This window comes from Fringilla coelebs, assembly GCF_963513975.1.
Source record: "Fringilla coelebs genome assembly, chromosome: 9".
In the NCBI taxonomy this organism is placed as follows: Eukaryota; Metazoa; Chordata; class Aves; order Passeriformes; family Fringillidae; genus Fringilla; species Fringilla coelebs.
This window is the reverse complement of record NC_140067.1, coordinates 30,138,403-30,161,577: the sequence shown is the minus strand read 5'-3', so window position 1 is coordinate 30,161,577 and position 23,175 is coordinate 30,138,403. Positions and strand designations below refer to the sequence as shown.

At 40.7% G+C, this 23,175-nt stretch overlaps 1 protein-coding gene across 4 annotated transcripts in view; it reads left to right on the top strand.

Annotated features, from left to right (window-relative positions):
- Window positions 1-23,175, top strand: part of CEP350 (centrosomal protein 350) — a 70,472-nt gene that overhangs the window by 41,284 nt on the left and 6,013 nt on the right. For 3 of the 4 annotated variants that reach the window (XM_084211782.1, XM_084211781.1, XM_084211784.1), the window contains 11 exons: window positions 1,916-2,038; window positions 5,567-5,766; window positions 7,887-8,098; window positions 9,298-9,442; window positions 12,059-12,219; window positions 12,817-12,956; window positions 13,791-13,873; window positions 14,508-16,555; window positions 16,848-17,249; window positions 17,337-17,483; window positions 18,560-18,682. In XM_084211782.1, coding sequence (XP_084067908.1) covers window positions 1,916-2,038; window positions 5,567-5,766; window positions 7,887-8,098; window positions 9,298-9,442; window positions 12,059-12,219; window positions 12,817-12,956; window positions 13,791-13,873; window positions 14,508-16,555; window positions 16,848-17,249; window positions 17,337-17,483; window positions 18,560-18,682 — 3,784 coding nt within the window. The remainder of the gene's footprint in view (window positions 1-1,915; window positions 2,039-5,566; window positions 5,767-7,886; window positions 8,099-9,297; window positions 9,443-12,058; window positions 12,220-12,816; window positions 12,957-13,790; window positions 13,874-14,507; window positions 16,556-16,847; window positions 17,250-17,336; window positions 17,484-18,559; window positions 18,683-23,175) is intronic. The other variant, XM_084211783.1, reaches the window with a different exon arrangement.

Below are 23,175 nucleotides of genomic sequence, written 5' to 3'. Positions count from 1 at the left end.
AATGTTTTTCTTCTGATCTTATTTTTCTGTTAAAAGAGGGTCTTTATCTTATTTTTTCCCTACAAACAAATTCAACAAATTACAAATGGCAGTAAAAAACAATTTGTAGGTTATGAATTTTGAGATACAGTATTAATACTAAAAGAGATGACAAATATACTGGTAAATTCAAGACTTCCTTTGCTATTTTTTTATCAGCTAGTGGCTTTGTCAATGTTGTTCTTGAAATCTTATTTTTTCAAAGTACATTCATTTCTAAGCCACACTTACAATTGCATAAAGACTTATATCTGCTACTATCCCTTGTAATATATCAAGTATGTTCTACTTTTAAAGATATTTTAGTCATGATTTGATTCTTATTTTATGTAGTTGGAAATATTACTCACCTGGAGAATACTTTTCAAAAGCTGGAGACCAAGATTTGAGATGGAACAATTACTTTTAGGCAGAGCAAAGTGCAAATTGTGTGTGATCTATGTGGTCATGTGGTTTTGGTTTTAAAAGTCTTGGATTGGTGTATATGTTCAAAGGGGGAAGTATCTTGTGTAAGCATAAATGATTCTCTAAAACTTGATTTCCCTCTTGTACAGTTTTTGCACACCTTTGGCAGGTGTTTTGGTAGTGATAGCAGTGCTTATTGATTGAAAAACAGTGCTGACTTGGCATCTTTTTTTTAATGCCTTGATTTGTAAAGCACATAAAAATAGCAGTAAGATGTTTGGTTTGGGGTTTAATGGTAGCAAGCTGCCATTTCAGGGGAATCAGGGTGGGAAATAGGGCTCAAGGGAAGAAGCTGGATGATAAATACAAAGGAACTTGAGGAAGGAATTGGGAAAGCCTGCTATGCTGGATTTGCTGTACTCCACAGCAAGGTGGAAATCCTTTGGCTTCCTTACTTAGGAGGCAGCTTTAATATTTGTCTTGTGCTAAAAGGGGAATGAATGAATAGTTCTGTTTTCATTTTAACTGATGAGTCTGTGTAGCCTGCATGTGAACAGGAGCATGCTCTGTCAAAGAGAATTAACCACTTTCCCCTGGCTTCCCTTGCATATGCAGCATTAATGATAATCTGTGCAATAACAAAGTAAATGCTTATTTTCATTTGCTTTTCCTTAGTGTGCTTCTTAGCTTGCATTGTAGTTGATAGAGCTAAATGGAGCATGGTATTTTTCTATAAATTTGATAATTCATTAGGAATTAGCTTAAAATGGTAATACTTTTAAGAAATACCATTTTAAGCAAAGCTGACAGATTTTAAAAAAACAATAGGTGTTATCTTTCTGCAGTTAATACTTCAAATGAAATATATGAGTATTCTGAGATCAAGTCTGTACTTTGTTGCAAAAAATCCCAGTTAGCAGCTATAATATGAATGGCAGGTATATCTGGAACTGTCCATGTTTTAAAAGTAAACTATTTAATCTCTTTTTTCTTTGCTCTTTCACTGGTGCTTACCTTACTGTAGAAATAATTTTACTGAGGTTTCGCCAGGTGAAGAAAGTGTGTTTAAAGTTTCAGACTAGGAAATTGTTGATATTGCAAAACCAGCATGCTCTTTAATACCAATAACACACTCTTTTGAGAGAATAGCACGAGAAGGGTCAGGCTGAGATATGTTAACTGGTGCCTGTGGTAATCTGCATCAAAGTAATAAAACTCCCCAAAATTTAAAGAAAAATACAGCAGTGTGAAAGTAGCTTGTCTTTCATTAACAGAAAACCAAGTGTTGCAAGTGTATGTTCTATAACCTTCTGCATAACAGTGTATAGTTTTTGTACTGCAGATGTTGGGTATTAACTATACAATGTTAAATGCAATTAATTTTAAAGTTCTTTGCCAGATGCTATCCTTTTCTCATTCTTTCTGCCTTAATTGCTATCTTAGTTTTAAACTCTTCCTCCTTATTTTGTAGACACTGCTCTCCTGTTCACTACTTCTTCTCTGTCTTTACGTCTCACCACTGGGCCTCTCTCAGTGTCTGTTTTCCCAACCTCCACCCCAAATTCCAGCTGTATATCTACAACCAATTGGTCAGGTAACTGTATATTTCTCCAGTGATAGACTCTTTGATAGAGCATGCTCTGTTCAGTCCTGGAAAGTCCAGAGGTTCTTCAGCAGTGGACATGGTTGACACTTGCCTCACTGTTTGCAGATCTTTATCAATTACACAGGCAGGGGGATCACTGCACCCTCAGCACCAGGCTGGGATTTGCTGGCAGGAAGGAGTGCCATCCACAGGGACCTCAACAAGCTTGAGGAATGGGCCAGTGTGACCCTCATGAAGGTCCACAAGGCCAAGTGCAAGGCCCTGCCCCTGGGTCAGGACAATCCCCACTATCAGTTCAGTCTGGGGAGTGACTGGATTGAGAGCAGTTCTTCAGAGAAGGACTTCTGGACCAAAAAATGGGGTGTGACTGCAGTGTGCACTTGCAGCCCAGAAAAACAACTCTGTTTTGGGCTGCCTGGAAAAACAGCAGGTGAAGGGAGGTGGTTCTACCCCTCTACTCCACTCTGGTGAGACTCCACCTTTAGTGAAGTGTCCAGCTCTGCAGTCCCCAGTGTGAGAAGGACATGAACTCGTTGGAGCAGGTCCAGAGGAATCCACAAAAAAAATTAAAGAAAGGGAACACCTTTCCTGTGAAGAAAGGCTGAGAAAGTTGGGCTTGTTCAGTCTGGAGAAGAGAAGGCTCCATGGAGACCTTATTGTGCCTCTTCAGCATTTACAGTGAGGTTATAAGAAAAATGGAGAGAGACTTACCAGGGCCTGTAGTGATAGGGCAAGGGGTAATGGTTTTAGGCAGAGAGAAGGTAGATCTAGATTAAATATAAGGAAGAAGTTCTTTGCTGTGAGGTTGGTGAAGCACTGGCACAACGACCTGTCCCACCCCTAGAAGTGTTCAGGTCAGCTGGAGCTTTGAGCAGCCTGGTCTAGCAAAAGGAGTCCCTGCCTATGGCAGAGGAGTGAAACTAGATGATCTTTAATGTCCCTTCCAACCCAAACCATCCCAGGATTCTAATTTCTTATTCCTGCTATGTTCTGAGTGGCAAACAGACAGTTCTCTCTGGTTCCACTGTCTGGTTGCTACTTCAGAATAGCTGCTGAAACCTCATCGTTTGGGCTTGTAGTCAATAAACCTTAAAATGTGCAAATACAGTTTAGAGCAGCAGGTTAATACTAATATTTGAAATGCATGGATAAAATGTGTAATGTTAGCATCAGAGAAATAGACTTTGAAGTCATGCTGCTGTAATCTGAGTGCTGCTGCTTCCTCATTGCTCCCCCACATTTCCAGCTGCATAGATGCCAGATGTGCTTTTGCAATTTTTTTTTTCTGCTTTTGAGGATAAATGTGTATGCTTGGTGTTGCAACTGGAACCCTCTAGACTGCAGTAAATATTAAGGCAATGCATCTGCTATTTTGTGGCTCTGGCCTTTAAAACCCCAGGGTTATGAAAGGGTCTGCATCTTTGGCCATGCTGCTTTGATCCTCCTCTTCTTGTGGGTTTTTTGTTGGAATCTTCTTTCTCTCCCATCACTTCTGTTGAATTATCTTTCTTATTAAGTAGTTCTTCTGTGGTAATTATTTTCATGGCAATTTCATTAATTCTCCTCCTGTTTGTGGTCTTTTGGGTTAATTCATTTGACATCTGCTTTTAAGGAGTCCTGCTCTTTTGAATCCATTTATTTCAGCCTTTCTCTGCATTTTATTTCAACTTGATGTGCCTCTCTCAGGACCCAGTAAGCTGCAAAACTTCCTGATGAAATCAAACAGTAGGTGAAGAAAGAAGAAAAAGTTGCTTTTTGCATTGAGGTCATTGTAATAATGACCTCTAAAACAAGTTCCACATGCATGATCTGCTGGACTAATTGGAACTGATGTGTGTGTGAGAGTAAGAGTGGATAGATCTGATAGTGCTGGTGAAAGACACAACATTATCATGACTGTCCCTGTCATGTTTGTAATGCAATTGCTGTTGGTAGTTTGCTCTGTTAATGATACCAGCCTGTCAGTTTTGCATAAGTGCAGATGATGTTTGATGTCTATAGAAAGTGTTGAAATTATGCACAAAATCATGGAATCTGTCAGCTTGAAAGTGGCAGATGTTCTAGAGATTCTGAGGTGCTTCTGTTTTTCACCTCCTCTTGTTTTGACCATCAGAAAGAAGATTGTGAGCGTCTCTAACTGGCTTCTGAAACTCTTCTCTTCATGTCATAACTTGCTTCCTTTGTCTGAATCTGTCTTAGAGAAGGACTTATCTGAATCTCAACTTTTCTGATCAACTGCCAGCTCACTTTTACAGGGAACAGAACAAACACTGAGTGAGCAAATGAGAAATATCCCTTAGCAGGCAAGACCTGCTCATTAGTCACTTGGCCATTCCAGACTCTGCAAATAAAAGGGGTTTTTGAAACAGTAGAGATTAAAAAGCACAAATGAGATTATTATCTGCTTTGCAGCTTAAAAACTTTGATGCTGAGTGCTTGGGATGGCTTGAAAATTATAAGGACTTTTACAGAAACAAAGTATCACAAGTCTTTGAAGTCTGCCTTCTATAGCACCACAACTTCTGTACCGCTGGCAAACTATTGGCTTCCTACAGAGTGATTCTGTAACATCTTAAAGATTTCAGTGTAGGAGATTAATAGATTGATAGACACTCTTCTGTAGACTTGGCATGCCAGAGGAAGTGTGTGCAATTGATGTTGAACTTGCTTCCAATTTACTGCCTGAAAGGTTAAGTGCTATGGTTACTTCAGTGCTCAGAAATGAGACAGGAGCTGGCAAAGAGAACAAGTGTGTGCACATACCTACCAAATCCTGTGAGAGTTTTGTCAATTCTAAGGTTTCGTGGATCACTTAAGAGCTCTTTGTCAGAAAAAAAAAATCTACGAATTTTCAGCATGAGCTTTAATTTTTATTTCTTCTTAAACTACCAGCCAGATACATTAGTAGATGGGAAGAAACATACTGGTATCATTATTCTCTTGATGCTGTCAGCTCACAATTAACATTCCAAGTGTACCAGTCCATAGAGATGATGCTTAAAGGAAGAAGGATTAAAGCTTCAGGAGGACTATTAATATAGAATCATCTTCTCTTAAAATAACATATATGGAAAAAAACCATGAGGCATCTGAGGTTGCAATTTTTCTGTCACTGGGGTTAGCAAAAAAGGAGAGTTTATTTTTCAAACGGTCACAGCTTTCTAGAAGGTTCCAGTTTAATACCACAGGTACATTTCATGTCCTGAAATTGGGAACTTTTTTCTGTTTAGTTTAGTGCATATGATTTTAATGATTTTGAAGATTTTTTGTATATAAACAGCCTCTTTACAGTGTGATGTAGAGATTACTTCCTGCAGAGAAAAGAACCCTTGTCTACTTGTGGGGTTTTTGCAGCAGCACATCAGAAGTCTGGGAGATAGCAGTTACTATGGCTATTATCCTGGAAAACAAACTGAACAACTGCAATTCTGGGAGCGATGGCAGTGGAGCATCTGGGTACTGGGAGCTCAGAGTGGGGCTGGCAGGTTTGGCATTGTCCTGTGCTCTGCCTGTCAGGTTCCTGACGAAGCGGGAGCAGAAGCTGATGCAGCGCCGGCAGCACGCGGAGGAGCTGCTGGAGTGGAAACGGCGCCTGGATGCCGAGGAGGCAGAAATCCGCAGGATGGAAAAGCAGGCTCTGGCTGCCTGGGACAAAGAGCTGCTCAAAACCAAGATAGCCAAGAAAGAGCTGGGGGATCAGAGAGCTGAGCCCAAAGGTAATGGGGACTGGGGGGAAGTAACACATATGATGAGAGTCAAGGATTGCTTAGGTTTGCAGTTGTTTCCTTTTCTGGTATTTTGGTTGCTTTCTGGACACTCTTGGAATCTCAATTTCTGCACTTTGTTGCCTGTTCTACACCATAGTTAAATGTGTATTTCTCCTTTGCTGTGTATCCTCCCAAGTGAACAGTGCAGCATAAGCCCATCAGTCACGTATATGTACAATTTTTAAACTGTATTTCTGTCTTTTAAAGCAGAAATAATGGAGTATGGCATGATTGTAGCAACATATCTGAACAACTTAGACTACAAGGTGCACCAGCCATTTCTCATGTTACTGTTCTTACCAGGATTTTCTCAGGGCTCTCTGGAATTCATCAAGGTTACTAAGACATAAACTGTGCTAAAATAAGAAAGAAGAAGCTGAGAAACCAAATTCCAAAACCACAAAAACTCGATAACGGGGGGCAGCAAAGCACCTGGACTGTAACCAATCAGATATTTTGAGAAGTGCATGCAAAACACGTGAACAAGCAAAGGCACCAATAAGAAATACATGATCAGCCTGTGCAGTAGAGTTAGAATGTATAAATAAGTGCATAATGGAGACAATAAATAGCTTCTACTTAATCATATTAGTTAGTTGTCCAGGAGTCCTGAATTTCCCACACATGATCTTTTGCTGGTAGTCTTTTGAACTTATTCTGTTAAAACCATTTTCCCCAGTGGGGAGCAAAGTGTCCCTGCTTGTTAGCTTTAGTGCTGTTGGTGAGAATGGCTCCTGTCAGGGGCTGCTTTACCATTGTCTGTTTTCAAAAAATTGAAAGAATTTTTTTCTCCCCTCAGTTGTTAATGCCACCTGTTTGAAATGTGTAGCTGTGGTAAAGTATGCTAGGATGTAATTAATATAAATTATGCTAATGTGAGAGAAAATTGAATTCCCAGATGTTGAAAGCTACAACTTTGCAGTTCTGTTTTATGTGGATCATGCTGAAGCACAGGCAACAGAATTGGAGTGAGGGAAAGTGATTTAGGGATTGTTCTAAAAACATGTCTATTTTTCTTTTTTTCCCCACTTTACTGAAAGTAGGCAGCACATCCTTTGAATGTGCAAAGGGAATTCAGAGTAATGCCCTATTACATTTGTTACTGAAAGCAGTCATGTGGATTTTAGGCACTGTAAGACATTTTAAAAAATATATGTGTTTGGGTCAGTAAGTTCCAATTAACAAAAATTCAGCACAAATGCCGAATTCTTATCAATAAGTGAGAATTGATTGTATCTACCAGTAAACATTGGAGCACAGCCCTGCTTCAGAAGGAAAAATCTTTCTCCCAGTCTTTATTCAAACACTGAATAGTTCTCCATGGCTGCCTCAGTTATGCCATGACTCCTGCAGAATTTAGTAAACAGGAATATTGACAACCCAAATTATTATTTTGTTTGTTGCCATTTGAGAGACTCATGATGAAATCATAACATTAAAATGTTTTCTGCAACTACTGTAAAGGAAGCAATCAATTCTAAATTCAAGATCTGGCCTGCAGATTATATGCTCCTCCATGACTTCTTCAGACTAATAGTGACTCTTGCTTCTGTATGGTCAACTGGAAGGACAGGTTTCCCTAATAATCTTTTTGGGGTGTGCTGTCTGGAAAATGTTACAATATCCTGAAAACCTCTTTATTTTAGATATTCAGCAATCACTAAGAATGTTGGGCAGTTCTCACAGATGCACAGAATCATTTGGATTTTAAAAAGCCGTGTGAGATCCTAAAGTCCAACCTCTTACTGATACCACCTTGTCAACTAGACCAGGGCACAGCCACATGCAGTTGTTTCTTGAACACAGAAATTATGCTATAAATCATACTTCTCTGTTAAACAGGCTTGTTCTTGCTAAATATTTCACCACCAGTTGTCTAGGTGAGTGAAATAATGCTTGTTTGACATGTACTGCTAGCAGTTACTACTTTATCTGCAGACAGCATAGAAAGTTTGCCTTTCAGCCTTATATGCCTTTCAGCCTTATATGCCTTTCAGCCTTATATGCCTTCAGCTTCTGCATGTAAGATGGTTCTGATGTGCTTTGTTTTTTCTCTCATTGAATCTCAGAAACAGCTAGTGAGGAAGAGTCTCCAGCGCCTTCTTGCTCTCATCTGAATAGTGAAAGCTCTATCCCAGAAGATCTTGGCAGTCTGGCTGCTGAGTCTGTCCCATCAGAGTCCATGGGCCATGGACAGCCAGAAAGCCCAGATCAGAGTACAATTAATGAAGAAATGGCTTATTCTGAAGATTTCAAGTCCTCTACATCACCTGGCAAACTGGTGAGTGAGCTGTTCTGCCTTATGTACTCTTAGACACTATCAGAGAAGGGGCAAGTACTGCCATCCCAGTTGTCTAAGTTGAGATTACACTATTAACTAGATCTGTTTTGTGTGTTTATGATACCATTTCACATTACTGGAATCATTGTCGTCAGACATGTGCTTTGAAGTCTTGAGGAAATACTGTTTCCGCACAGAGTTTAGATATTTTTAAAATTGTGGGTAGTCTTGCAAAACGTTTTGCGTATGTCACGTAGGTATGCAGTGCTAAGTGGTGGAATACTGACCCACTTTAGCAGTGTGAATTAGCTGTAGGCTAGCTTGTTGCCATTGTATGAATTCTTTGAGGCCATGGAAGCTATGCTCTGTTTTTCCACTTTGCCTTATTTGCAAGTAATGTATCCCAAAGTGTAGCTATAGGATAAAGAAGCAGACCTGTAACCTCATGCACAGTCCTTTGGGTTTCAGATTGTGTCTGCTTGCTGCTTAATTCTGCCTTATTGTTCTATTCCAATTGTTATTTCTAGTTGGATGATAATTTTAATGAGTTTCATCCTGATAACTTTGCCCTGTGCTCAATAAGACAGAAAATTCAGTGTCTGGGGGGTAAAAGAACTGCTTATCTAGACTTATTACAAATACTTTCTTGGCAAATTTGCTGAGGAGATAACCTCTGGCATGCATTAGACATTTTATTATTATGTCCAAGGCGTGTTAAAGGTTTGCAGGGTAATGCTGAAGCATTAAGCAGCATTTTAGAAGAAGATTTGCTCTTTGAGTTTTTGCCTGGCCTCAGAAGAATAGTGCTCTGTTGTTTCACTGATTCAGAATGTTGTCTTGCACCCTTTCCATGAAGTGGTTAATTTTATTAGTTTATTTACTAGGAGTTCCTATTGCTGCAGATGACACAAATGTATTGAACACATGTGAGTCAGAGCCATGTCAGTTCACTTAGGTGGTAGCAGAGTAGTCTAAGCAGGTTTATTGAAATCTAGGCTCAAAGTAAGCAGTCAGCTGTTGCTGCTCTTCATATTACTGTTTTATTTTCTAGCAAAGATTGAATTCTTAAGATTGTTGTGTAGGTACCACTGTTTGAGATGTCCTCTTGTCATGCTGTTCTTTCCTTTTAAGTGGCTCCTGATGACAGTGATCTTTTACTTTCAAACTGCAATTACTTATTTATCCTTTTCTTCTCTCAGTCTCCTCCCAAAAGCAGCATATCCGTATCAAAGCAAGACTCCAGCAAAGGCAGCCACAGGACTGGAGGACAGCTACATTCACCTGTGAAGTCCCACCAGACATCTCACAACTGGTCTGATGAATCTTTATCTATGACACAGTCAGGTAAGTGTAATACTCACTTGGGTTTATATTGCTTTTTCAAAACTTTTGCTTTTAATAAACTTGAAATGCAGACATAGGTGTGGAGAGGCAGACAAATTCCTGGAAATTGCCAAGGCTTTGGGTTGGTGGGTGTGTTTTCCCATTATGTAATTTGATCTCTTCAGCTGAAGAAGATCTTAATGTAAGAAGGCTTATACTTTATATCCTCTTGTAGAAAGTGGTGCAGGTTCTGCAAACACATGTGAAGAAGATTATAGTCAATAGTTAAGGTGGTCCTAGGATGTAAAAATCCTTCCTTCTGCACCCAGCTCCAGAAGCAGAACAGCTCTGTTACATGGCAATATGGGAGAGACCTTTGGGGCTGCTCTGCCATGTGCAGAATCAGTGGATGCTTCAGGACATGGGGTTTATTTGTGGAGGAGGGTTTGGTCTGTGTGCAGTAAAATAGGGCCTAAGGTGGCATTTTGAGCTATAAAACCTCCTGCATGAACTCATTGTACCCTTTATCCAGTACCCAAGCTGCCTGCCAGTAAATGCTGAGGGGAGGAATACTGGAAGTGAAGTGGTTCAGAGCAGCCCTTTCCCTGCTGTGCTCTCAGTCATGTGGAGTGCAGGGGTTCCTGAGCTCCCTCCAGTGGGTCACCATCATCCACTCTGTTCACCTGGGAAGTCTGTTTTGACTCTTTCCACACTCTTAGTCTCTAGAACATCTTGTTTTCCACAGTGCAACTGATAGAGCACCATAAAATATTTATTAGCAAATGAGATACCATTAAAAATCCCAAGAAGAAAAATGCTGAGTCTTCAAAAAAGAAGAATTAGCAGTGTGTACTGGCTGTTGTTTGTGATGGTTGGTAACTTACTGTGGGAAACACCTACGTATTTGCACTGAGTAATCTGTGTTGGGATTCTGTTTGGAGAGCAGTTTCCAACACAGGGAAGCTTTCAGCACCTTGATAAAAGTTATTTTAAAGCTCTGACTCAACAGTCATATAAGGAAGCTATTATGAAATGTAGAGCAGTCAACAGTGATCATAAAAATAAGCTTGTATAAAACAAAATATTGACAGTCTTTGATTTCAAATTCTAAAGAAAGGTATACGAGGTGGGAAGCTGATCAGGATGGTGCTGGTTTCACAATAAATCATTCCATTGTAAAGAGACAAATGTTCTGGCCTGCTGAGTAACAATGAAGTCACTGCCCTGTCAGTCTGATGCACGCGTAGACAAGGTCGTCAAAGATGAAAGCATGTGCAGCTCTTTCCCTTATGAGTTGATCAAGAAACGCTGTAATTACATAGTGGTTACTTACTGTCAGGGAGGAGCTGTTAATTACAGTGGCATCACAAAGCACTCCTGATTAGCAAGTGAGATTCCATTCTTTTTGTTTGAGTTTTGGGTTTTTCAAAATTCTTTAAATGGTTAACGACAGTTGTTAATGCAAAAAGAATACAGTAGTTTGATTGCATTTACTGGCTGTTGTTAAGAATGGAATCCTTCATTATATGTTCAGAAAGGAGATGGATTAGGGAAATGTCAGCTGTACCTGCTAGCTGACCAAAGCATATTGGTAACTGACTTTCTAAACTACCAAGTAAAGTAATGGGCATTTATGAGCATCCAGAAAACAGGACAGGTGATACTGAGCATTAGAAAAACAAACCAGCCAAAATCCTCCTCTTGGGAGCTGCAGCTGAAGAAGAGGAAGGGACACATGAGCTCAGGGAGGAGCCCTAGTAAGGCTATGTCAGGTAATACTTTGAAGAGTTTTTGATAGTTAATTGTGGTAGCAGCAATCTGGGACAAGGATCTTTTTTTGTACTCTGTTGGTATATACCTTTAAAGCAAGAAACAAATGGACATGGTCAGGTGGGTGGAAAAAAACTAATGAGAAACTGAGGCAGTCTCTCTGTAGAGTCTGAGAGACTAAGAGGAAATAAGGAAAGCTGTTACAGCAGAGTTGTTGGTAGAATTGGGTTACCATGCAGAGAATAGATCTCAGTGCCTGGTGGCAGTGACAATCTCTGCATTGTTCATATTGATTTCCCTTCCAGCTGTTGGCCAGTCAGATCTGTATTTCATAGATGTATTTAGTCTAGGTGACAGAAAATCTGCATGGGCCAGAAACTTATACTTGGTTGGAAGTCTGTTGTCCCAAGTGACATTCCCATCAATGAAGTGTTCTCTGCAACTTGAAACTCTGTATTATAATTGTAAGCCTGTGTTTCAGATATATTTTTGGTGTGCATTTCCGAGTTGTATTTTTAAATATAAAAATTAATTTCTGCAATACCCAACATGACAAGCAGCTAATGTTGAAGAGCATAAATGTGTGGTTGGTGTGAATAAACTTGGTAACAAGTTATTGTATCACAGCCCAACTATGTATTTCAAATTAAACAAGGTGCAACACCTTTTTATATCTTTCACACATAGTAGTGTTTAGAACCTGAAATCCCACCTTAGAGTCTTGCTATGTTAAATAATATGTTGGCATTGCATTCTTTGACATTTTTCTTGGACTGTATTTTGTAATTACTGACTGACTGTTTATTGCTTTGCTCAGAATCGTATTGTGAGGTGCAAGTTTGTAAAGACTAAAAATAACTTTTTCAGAAACCACCTCTGATCAAAGTGACATCGAAGGACGCATCAGGGCCCTGAAGGATGAGCTGCGGAAAAGGAAATCTGTGGTTTACCAGCTGAAAAAGGAGCAGAAAAAGAGACAGAAGGAGAGACTGAAGGCCCAGGAAGCCAGTTTGATCAAACAACTGGAGGTCAGGAAGAAAAGAAAGAAGGGCAAAGTAACAGATCGTTAGCCTTAGATAAATCTTGATAGTGTGGATGTTGTTGGCAAAATATTGTATCAATAGCTGTGAAAGACACATTGTTGTGATCAAAGTGTGACTATTACACACAATCACAGAACAGTTTGGGTTGGAAAGGACCTTGAAAATCCTTTAGTTCCAACCCCCCTGCCATGAGCAGGGACACCTTCCCTTAGACCAGGCTGCTCAAAGCCCCATCCAACCTGGCTATTTAACCATTTCCAATTATGAGCCAGAGCCTTGAGGCAAAAACACCATTCCCTTTTAAAATGTCTATCTGTAATGGGTTGCTAGCAGCGTTCTGGGGGTTATGTGTGTTTATACACATTACTGTCTTAGCTGGGATTAAATATTAGTGCTCATGTAATTTGGTTTTGGGAGTAAAGTATTGAAATTTCTAGGATTGCAGCTGTAGATTTTGGGAAAGTTAAATAGATTGGTTTATAGAGAAACTGAGTGTATTCTTTATTCACTTAGTAGGTTTTGATTGTTGAATTGTAGTTGTGGTTTAGTGTATTAACAGCTGGAATTGTTTTCCATGTACAGTCATACGATGAGTTTATCAAGAAGACTGAAGCAGAGCTGAGCCAAGATCTGGAGGCATCACCAACAGCCAAACCTCAGATCAAAACTCCATCCTCAGCTGCTGCTGAAAAACCTAAGATCAAGGCACCACCACTCCATAGGTAGCTGGGATTTCTCCTTCCTTTTTTTTTTTTTTTTTGAGATTATTTTGATTGCTGTTTTAACCCAAACCATGGATGCAAGAAAAGCTGCTGACTTCTGTGCCTTAAAGCACTTGACACTAGCAGTATCCAATTGCTGCTGTCACCAGACCCAAAACAGATAAGATTTATCATGTCTGTAATCTTATGCACCTCACTGTTCTCCTGCCCAGTCTTTCAGGCTCTATTTTCAATTTTTTTTAAAATAATAATTTTCTGTTGTGCAAGAATTCTGCCAGATACTGTGTGTGAATTATTAGCCTGAAGGCTTTTTTTTTTTTCCATTTTGGTCACTCATTATATCCGCTGCACTGTGTGAGGCAACCTGTTCATCTTTGCAACTTAAATCTGGTTTAGGTCTTAGGTTTTAAAGGGTAGAGAATTCAGCTGATCTTCTGCACTTCCCACTGTATTTTTAAGCGTTCGTTTTCTCCAGCAGATGGTGCAATTTTAGTGCATTCAAATTAAAAAAAAAAAAAAAACAAAACAGAAACAACCCAACTTTTTTCTCTCCCTTTTTTTCTTTTTTTTTTTTTTTTTTCTGGAAAGAGATAAAGTTTGATTCTTTTTAAAAAATTCGTTTCTAGGACTCTCCAGACCCTCCTCTGTCCCCATTCCCATGGGGAATGTCCCCAGTTGCCAGAGCAAACTACTTATGTTATAATTATAATGCCACATTGGTGTGGTGTTACAATTATACATGCCTGTCTTTCCATTTTTATCTATTAAAAAAACCAACCAAACATCACCCTCTGTTGTAACTGTAATTCATACAATTTGATTTTTCCAATTTAGGCCTGAGACAGCTAAAAACTGGAAATCACTGACTGAGTCAGAGAGATCCAGAGCATCTTTGGAATCTGTTTCAGAACACGCAGGTAGGTAACTGGTAGAATCTATACTGCAGATTAAGATCTTGAAGACTCACTGTTTGAAAATCCTTGAACCTTTTCCTTCTTGACTCACTAAGAGGTTTTAAGAGAGGATGGAGACTTCATAAAAGGGTGGTGATGGAGCTGTATTTTTGCAGGTTTATTTAGCAGGAGTCTGCTTTTGCAGGATACCCTGTGTACTCAGTATTTCCTTTACTCTTTCTGAGGTGTAGATGAAACCATAATTAAGTGACAACCTTTTTATTTTCTTTTGTTTCTTGTTCCTTTACCACTTGAGTTCAGACACTTTTCACTGTTTTGCAGCTGATGATTATCTCATTATCTCCCGTTCTAATCTTCATTGTATTTGTGGCTTGCAAACAAATAACTGAGTCCTTAGCTTGGGATGCTGGTTAAAGGAACAGAGGTAGATAGAAAGCTTTTCTAACCCTGGAACTGATTGGAAGTTGCTCATGTTCATAGGACAGGCAGCCAGAACTATATGTTTCCAAGGCACCAGTTTGTATCTTCTTTTTACACAGAAACCTTGATATTAATTTAGTTCCCTGTGATTGCAGTTTGCAGTAAAACAACGTGGGTTATACAGTCTACTGAAATTCAGTTTTTATTTTCCTTCAAGATGCTGTGTCATCAAGAACCGAGAGATCTGTGTCTGTGCACACCAAGAAGGTGGCTGTGACAGCTATCCATGCAGGAGAACCTTCTGGAACAGCTTCCTTGGCTTCAGTGTTACCAAAGAGTTCCAGAACAGGATCTGGCGATTCCTCGGATAGCTCTTCAGCTCATCTCAAAGATATGAAAGACATTAGCAGGAGTCTTGAGTCAGTGAACAAAGTGGTAAATGCATCCAGTGTTGGTCCTCCCATGAGCCATAAATCTGAGATTACAGAAGACCTGGAATACATAAAGTCAGAGGAATATGAGAGCGGAGGTTCCGATGTTAAGCCTGTGGAGAGTTCTGACGTCTTGCTGATGTTAGATGAAGGACAGGAGAGTTCACTGGATCACTGCTCTGAAAACAAACTCTCTCAGAAGGAACTGTTAGATGTAGCTGTGGAAGGTCTTCATGATACAGAAGAAATCTTAGAACAGAGACAGTCCAATAAAGATGCTGGAAGTGGCCCAAGCATAGAGGAGACTTCTCACAAACTCAGCAAATCCGCAGAGGAAAAAGGTGATCTGCTTTCTGAGCAGCTCTTGAGCCAAAAAGAGCCATTGTACCCTGATGATTTTGAAGGATCCTCTTCCAGAAAACAAACTTCAGCTGAAGAAACGCTGCCTGGGGACCGCTACAGAGATGACTTTGAGGGATCCCTGCTCTCTGCTAACGGGAAGTCCCTGAGGGAGCAGTCCCAGCACAGCCAGGCCAGCCGGAGCAGATCCACCAGCCTGGGCAGCGATGGCGAAATCAGCGAGTGCCTCAGTGACAGGTCTCTCTCCGGCAGCATGCACTCAGAGAGGCTGCTGGAACTTAAGTCCCCAACAGAACTTATGAAAAATGCTGAACGCAGAGACGTGGAGCAAGAACAGGCTCCTGCTTGTTCACCGCTGTGGGCCTCGGCTTCAATCACAGAAGAAGCAGATAATTTGTCCAATTTCAACATTGGAGACAGAGTACTTGTGAGTAAAGTCCAGCCTGGAACACTGCGGTTCAAAGGGCTTACTAAATTTGCCAAAGGGTTTTGGGCTGGTGTGGAGTTGGATAAACCTGAAGGGAACAACAACGGAACTTATGATGATGTTAAATATTTTGATTGCAGAGAAAAGCATGGTATTTTTGCTCCTCCTCAGAAAATCTCTCACATTACAGAAAGTATTGATAGCCACTTATACATGAATAAGGATGATGAAGATTCATTCTTTGATGATAGACTGGAGAAACAACACAAAGGTGAGCAGAAAGATAGAGAAAGTTCTAAACCTGGCAAAGAAACTGAAAGCCAGAGCAGAAATGCAACAGAAAACTATTCCCAGGATAAAGCTCCTGTGGACACAGCTGTTTCAGAAGCCTTAGCTGAGGAAAGGGTTGAAGAGGAGTTGTCATCTAAAGCAAACAGCATAAAAGAGATTTCTGTAGCTACTGGTTCATTTGCCCAAGAACAGTCAGTGGTGGATTACCTGAAGGATGCTGTAAAAGAGGAGGCTGGCCACACTCCTCTCACTTCTAGTGTTGTGGACGAGATTTCTGCTATTCAGTTGGATGACGTGTCGGATTTCCTTTCTGAAAAACTGGAGAGGCAGAAGACACTGGGAGAGGAATGTGCTGAAAGGTTAGATGATCTCTCTCCTGGTGTCGCAGAGAAGCCTGAAACTCCACTGCTGGATTTGCTGACAAAAGAAAAGAACCAGTTAGAAGCACAACTCAGCCTGCCTCTTAGAGAAGAAGAAAAGTCAAAAGACCAGCTGGAAAAGGTCAGTTTGCTGACAGACAGTCTACTAAGAGATTTTGTGAAAGACACTGTCAATCAGTTACAGCAAATAAAGAAGATCAAAAATGAGAAAATCCAGCTCAGCAACCAGGAGCTCTGTGATGTGAAGGAGGAAGCCACTACTCCAGCCCAGCAGGTGGAAAAGCAGATTCCAGACGGACTGAATAACTTCTTCCTAAGTTCTGATTTGGAAGATGACAGAGAAGAGCTTTCCTCTCCAGACATGTGCCCCAGACCAGTGAGTAGCAGACATCTTGCACTGATTTTAAGAGTTGATTGTGCCTTTGACTGGGCATGATTGAATCAGGAATGTGGTGTGGCCCAGTTTTTCTCCCAGGTTCTGTTGGATGATGTGGAGATTACCTGTATGTTCTGTATGTGTCTCCTACATTTTTGTGTATCCCAGTGCATGGCTTGTTTTGGTAGCCTTTTCTTGCCGACTACATCAGTAAAACATTTTAAAATGTAAGCTGAGGGACACAAGGGTGTGATACCACTTTGATGTTTACTCTGTGTCTCTTGATTCGCAGGAGAGTCCCGTGTTTGGTGCCAGTGGCCAGGAGGAGCTTGCCAAGAGACTGGCAGAGCTGGAGCTCAGCCGGGAGTTCCTGAGTGTGCTGGGAGATGATCAGGACTGGTTTGATGAGGACTATGGCCTGAGTTCCCGTAAGCTGCAGCAGAAGCAAGCTGAGGAAGCAGCAGTGCTGCCCCAGGCAGAGCCGCAGAAAGTGCCGACCAAGGCGAGCGAGGAGCCCCTGGCGGTCCCTCACACTGCAGTGGAGGTGGAAGGGATGGTGCATGCAGCAGCTGAGGAACTCTGGAAACTGAAAGAGCTGGGTCACGATCTTCAAAGCTGCAGCCTTAAAACAGATCTTAGTGGTACCCTCCAAGAGCAGGACACGGACACCATAAACAAGCAGGTTTATAGAAAGGTACGGTCTTCAGGCATTTTGGTCTTGCCCTCCAAAATTTTACCATGGACAAAAAAAGCCATAACCTTTACTTTTTCCTTTGTTCAGGTGGTATTTGATTTAACAAGAGAGATCTTTGGGGAAATCTTTGCTGAGGATCCTAATCTGAATCAGCCCATTTGGATGAAACCGTGTAGGATTGCATCTGCTTATTTTCGCCGAGTCAAAGATCCAAATGATCTGGATGAAATCAAGGTAGGATGAAATCTTTGTTGAGCAGGGAAAATAAGATGAAAAACACTGAACTGGCATTTACCTGAGTGTTAAAAGATCATAAGAGGTGTATCCAGCAAGAGATGAGTTGAGAAAGGAAGATTACCAACCTGAAAGAAAATTTGTCCAGAATGGTCCTTTTTTACTCAACAGATTGGCCTCCCTGTCTTTATGACCTCTGCTGGTTGTTTTTAAACCTCAGTCCTCTGTGCAGAACTGCCAGGATGACCTTGATCTTATAAAATTGGTATACTGACAGCCTGCTGCTGTAGCAGATTTCTGTATGGCTAAATTGGAATGGATCCAACAGTAGGATTGGGCCAAATGGGATGAGCTAGATTTTTCACTCAGACACACACCCCTATACCAGCCTCTCTGAGGACAGCAGGAGTCGCTCAGAGGAACCCAAAATTTGACTAGTGAGGGCATTGTCATATTTGACAAGCCAGAGGGGGCCTCCATGTTGTTGGTGGTAGTGCTCAAGGAAGGACAAAGTCACAGAGCCTGGGGGACAAATGAGAGCCTGACTGGACCTGGGTTAAACGTGCAGGGCTGACATTGGGAAAAAACCTGTCTCCCTTAAAGCCCTCCACAAAGAACCTTCCATATGGCTCATCAGGACACAAAGGAAAACTTCCACCTGCACTGTTTCTTCTGAAATTGAGGGAAGAAATTTTGATTAACCTGCTGAAGATACAGCATGTTAACTGTCTAGGAAAGCAAAGAAAAGAAAGAACTAGTATTGAAATGTCTCTCTTAGTTGAGAAGACTTTCAAAAGCATGTGCCTGGGGACAGCAGGGGACAAGGACACCAAATTCCCACCCTGCTTTTCTTGAATGTGTTCCCATAAAATAAATTGTCAGAATCCTCTGTGTAGTGTTGAAAGTGGGTTGAGACAGCAGTAGGTGTCTTGTTTTCCCCCCCACTTCTGGGTTAAATAATTGTCCTGCCAAGCTGATGTGAATTCTATAGTGTGACTTTTTTATGGGAGCTGCTTTGTGTGTACCTTTAATTTCTTAGCTCAATTGTGATAAATCTCACCTTTACTGTTCTGTAGAACTTCATTGCAGCTGAAGTACTGAAGTTGTTCAGCCTTAGGAAGGAGCCTAACCACAAAACAGACTGGCAGAAGATGATGAAATTTGGGCGGAAGAAACGAGACCGGGTGGATCACATACTGGTAAGTGGATGAAAACAAACAATCTTGTCAGGTACCTTCCCCCAGACTGAAGTGTGGCATATGAATGTATTTTCAGTATTCAGTCATGCTGTTTAAAAAATACAAAGCGTATATGAGGTGTCAGAAGTCCAGTGCCAGTGAGGGAAGGTGACTTGAGTTAGTTCTGCCTACTCATTTCATTGCAGTATAAATTCTTTCACTCCCAAAAAGTTTAAAGCATGAATTTCCAGAAGGAAACAATGAAATATTTGACTGAGAATAAACTTTTTCTTTGAGATGGAAAGATGTTTTTCCTCTTACTTTAATATAAAATGTTTTTATTTTGAAGTAATATTATTTAATTTGAGACAGTAATAAACAGAATATAATTTAACTAGTGAATGCAACTGCCACAGGGGCAGAGACAGTTCAGGGTTAAAACTGCCTGAGATGGAGCATGTCTGGCTGTGTACAGTTTTTGAAAGTTTTTTTATTGTCTTGTATTGCCAGGTTAACATCTTTATTGGCTATAATGATAGTGAAGGTTCTGCTTGGGAATATGAGTCGTCATTAACACTATGCTTCACTTAATTACACCTGGAATTGATTCCACACAAGGAGCACATATGAGTAATCTGGAGCTGTGGGTCGTGTGGTCTTTTAATTGCCCATCAGTGGAGGGTTTCCAACACAGGGGTTTAATTGTATGTAAATAGAATATTTATTTACAGATCCCAATGCATCCTGATACACTTGATTCTGGGATGTAGAGGTTGTTAAAGTGTGCACAAAGAAGTTCTCTGTTTAGATCCCCAAGGGATCTAATATTACAGCTATTATGCATCTCTACTCTACCAACTTCCTAATTTTTTTGCAACATAGCTAGAAAGAAAAATTCCTTCTAGTTGAAGGCATCCAGAGTGCTTCAGGTGAGGTTTGAAGTTCAGACAATCCAGTCTGTGATTTACATGCAGAGCCAGACATCAAAGATTAATGGAGCTTTGACAAGTTTGGCCTAATAAATAATGTGTTTAATTTTATTTTGTTCTCACAAGAATATGGTAATGAAACTTCAGCTGAAGACTGGGATGACTCTGTGAAGGTTGCAGCATGCCATGCTTTAGGAATAAGGCAGTCCCAGGGGCATTTCTTACAAATATTATAGTGTGATGTGAGGCACTATCAGAGGAACCTTTAATGTTCATAAGGAGATGTAATATAATGTAACATAAGGAGATAAGGCAAGAGAAACTGAACTCTATTTTATTAAAATCTCTGTGAAATATGAAGTACTGGACAGCTTTCTCTCTCTGTCTCCTAGTCAACCCCAGCTTAAGGTCATGAGTTCTGTGGTAACACAGATCCAAGACCAGAAGAGGATATACAGGTGCAAGAACTGCTGCTTATCCCCAGTAGCTCATGGGGTAGTCCTAAACTGAGAGATCAGGTTTAGGATTCTCCACATTTTGTTGAAAGTGTATTCAGGTAGTACAAGAGAGCAATTTCCTGAAAGAGAAAGTAAGATTGTTTTTGTAGGTTTAGGTGCTGTAGAGCCATCTTTGAAAATTACAATTCAAAATACTTAGTTCCAGTTTTTGTGAAGATGTAGCCAGCATACACCACTGCGGTGTGTAGGGGATGTCATATGAATACACACATGAGCTCATTGATTCTCCACATTCTTTTCATGCTTGTAAAGACAATGACTATTAAAATAAACCTTGTTCTCTTTAAAACAGAGATTAATATTCTTAGGCTTCTGTTACTTGCATTTAAACTTAGAGCACAGTTTCATCACAGTTTCTTTGTTTCCATTTTAAGTCTAATTAACCTTAAAATGAAAACATCCCTTCACAGTTTTCTGTTGAGACAACTGTGTATTTTAGTGATATTGAGAAAATTGAACACACCTGACTGTCCAATTCTGTCTGACCCAGGAGCTGGGCATGACTTTTATTTCTTCTGTGGGCACAGAAACAAATGCCAGGCTGTTTGACTGAACTTATTCTCTCCCTGATTTTGCCTGAATACACTTTTCTGGGTTTATCATATTGAATTTAATTCCCTGTGGGAAGGGGCACAGGAAACAGCAGGAGAAGCAGCACTGGTGATCTCTGTGCCACTGGGACGTCTAGGTTGGCCATCACACCTCCTGGGAAGAAAAGGGAGAACAGGATGGATTAATCTGTTGCCTCCTTGCTCTGCCTTGAGCTTTGCAGCTTCCTCCAATTGCTGCACTTTTAATTGCATTTTCACTTTGGTCTGTGCTTTCCCAGCGTTTACACCAATGTGTGAGTCATGTTTTAGTGCCAGTGACAAAAGAACATCTTCCTCTTCTCCTTTTTGCAGCATTCTTTTTGTCTTCAATCAGGCATCTCTGTCCTCAGACAAGAATTTATATTGGGATTCTTTAGGGATCCCTCTGATATGCTGGATATTTGCTCCAGTTACCAACATTTACAGCAAATCTTGGCTTTCAATAAACAAGTACAGGAGTTCATGTTTATGAAAAGCTACTTTGTTTAAAATCAAGTTAAAGGAATGTCTAAGTATTTGCTTTCTTCCCTTTTTGTCCCTTCATATTATTCCTTTATCACATGTGTGCTGTCAGGTCTTTGTGGAGAATGTCAAATGTACATTTTGGTACATCAGGGCTGCCAGCATCTCTCAAAACCTGTTTTTAAACTACAGCAAGAACCCTCATCTCTCCTTATTTAAGTTCAGGTGCTGACAATCAGGTTGTTTCCACTCCTTTTTTTTTTCCATTTGGGTCTTCAGCCAAAACTCACTGTGCTGATCTGTTTGCATGGGGTTAGAACAAACTCTGCCATTGCTTTCCCTGCCAGCCCCCCTTCTCTTTTATGTGGAGCTTGAGAAAGCAGAGCTCACATGATACTGCCAAACCTATGTGTTTGGTTTTCACACCTGAGGAGCCTGCCAGCAGAGTGCTGCAAAGTGCTTGATCTTCTGACCTGTTGATTTAACAGCCAAAACGTTTTTCTCTGTGCAGAAGCTCTGCAACAAAGCAGGATTGTTCCTACCAAACTGGTTTAATTGGAAAGCTTGAGGTGCCACTGTTGCAGCACCCCAGATCTAAACCCAAGGGGAGTGTACAGTAAGAAGGGAGTGAAAGGCTGTTTGTATGCTGTGTCTAAAGGTTTCCAGGCACTCTGAGAGCAAAGGGCTGTGAGAATGCACCTGCCTGCCTTCCTCCTGCTGGCCATCATCCAAGACACTGTATCTGGATGCGTATTCTTTTCACTCTCCCAAATAGTCTATTTACTCCTTAAATGTAGTTTATTTTAGAGATATTCTTGCTTTTGAACAGGAAACTTTAGAAATCAAAACATGCTAAGTCACTCTCTAAATTTCCTTCTGATTCTATTACTTTAGTGGTGCTTTTTAGGTGCTGTGACATTTAGTAGAGGGCCAGCAGGATCATGTGACCATGATATCGCTTAGTTTTTCTTTTGTGTGCATGCCCCCCTTCTTTAAATGTTTTTTTTTAAATAAAAAGTGTGCATACAAAAAAAAAAGAACACAGAGAAAAAAATACCACACAGCCTTCTACATTTCATCGCTCCTTATGTTTTTGTGTAGGGTGGAATTCAGTTTCATTAAAACCGTACTTTTCCTGACTTCACCCAAATGCAGTTTCTTTCTGGTATAGAGATCTTGCTTCCTGGTATCAAATATGTGAAGTTTCACTTTAGTCATGAGAAAGTGCAAAGCCCACTTCCATGCAAGCCATGGTAGTTGTCAGATATTAAAGAAACTGTCTCAATTACTTAGGAGCAGTTTGTGGTAACACAACAAATGGATCACACCTTTCCCAGACAAAGGAGTCACAACTGCCTTGGCTCAGATGTTGCAGCCAGGGCTGCAAAGCAGCACAGCAGTTTCCACACTTGTTCTGAATACACTACAGACAGGACTTGCCTGCAGCTGCAGATTCTCACAGTTCTCCAAAAGCATGCTCGAGGAAGTCCTCCTAATGCCAAAGGAAATTGTGCACTCTGCCTCTGAGAGAGGGGGAAATGATACCGGCAAGAGAAAATTAATCATTGATACTGTTTTTCTTTCTGGGGGCTGTTAAACATCCAGCCTTTCTCTGCCTGGATCAAGTACCTTCTCCTCTCTCATGTACTTTTACTTCTTTATCCCATGTATCTCTTTTCACTGCTTGAGCCCAGTAAAGAAATTGTCTCATCACACAGTTGCCAGGGAGACAGAATAAACAGCACCTTAGCGTGGATCTGGACATTGGGGTTTGTTCAAGGCCAGTGAGATCAGAGCTTTTAACCTGCTTGATTATTTTACTCACTAGCTTCCCCCACCCTCAGTGTTACCTTTACAAAGTCTTGAGTTCACTTTTTGGCTGTGGAGTGGCTGCTGGCCTGGGAGAGCCAGGCAGAAAATCTGTCAGTCACTGTCATGCAGCTGCTCCAGGTTACCAGCCTTGGATGTCGTCAGTCAAGGTCCCTGGGCATCCCCTGGCATTTGTCTCCACCCAC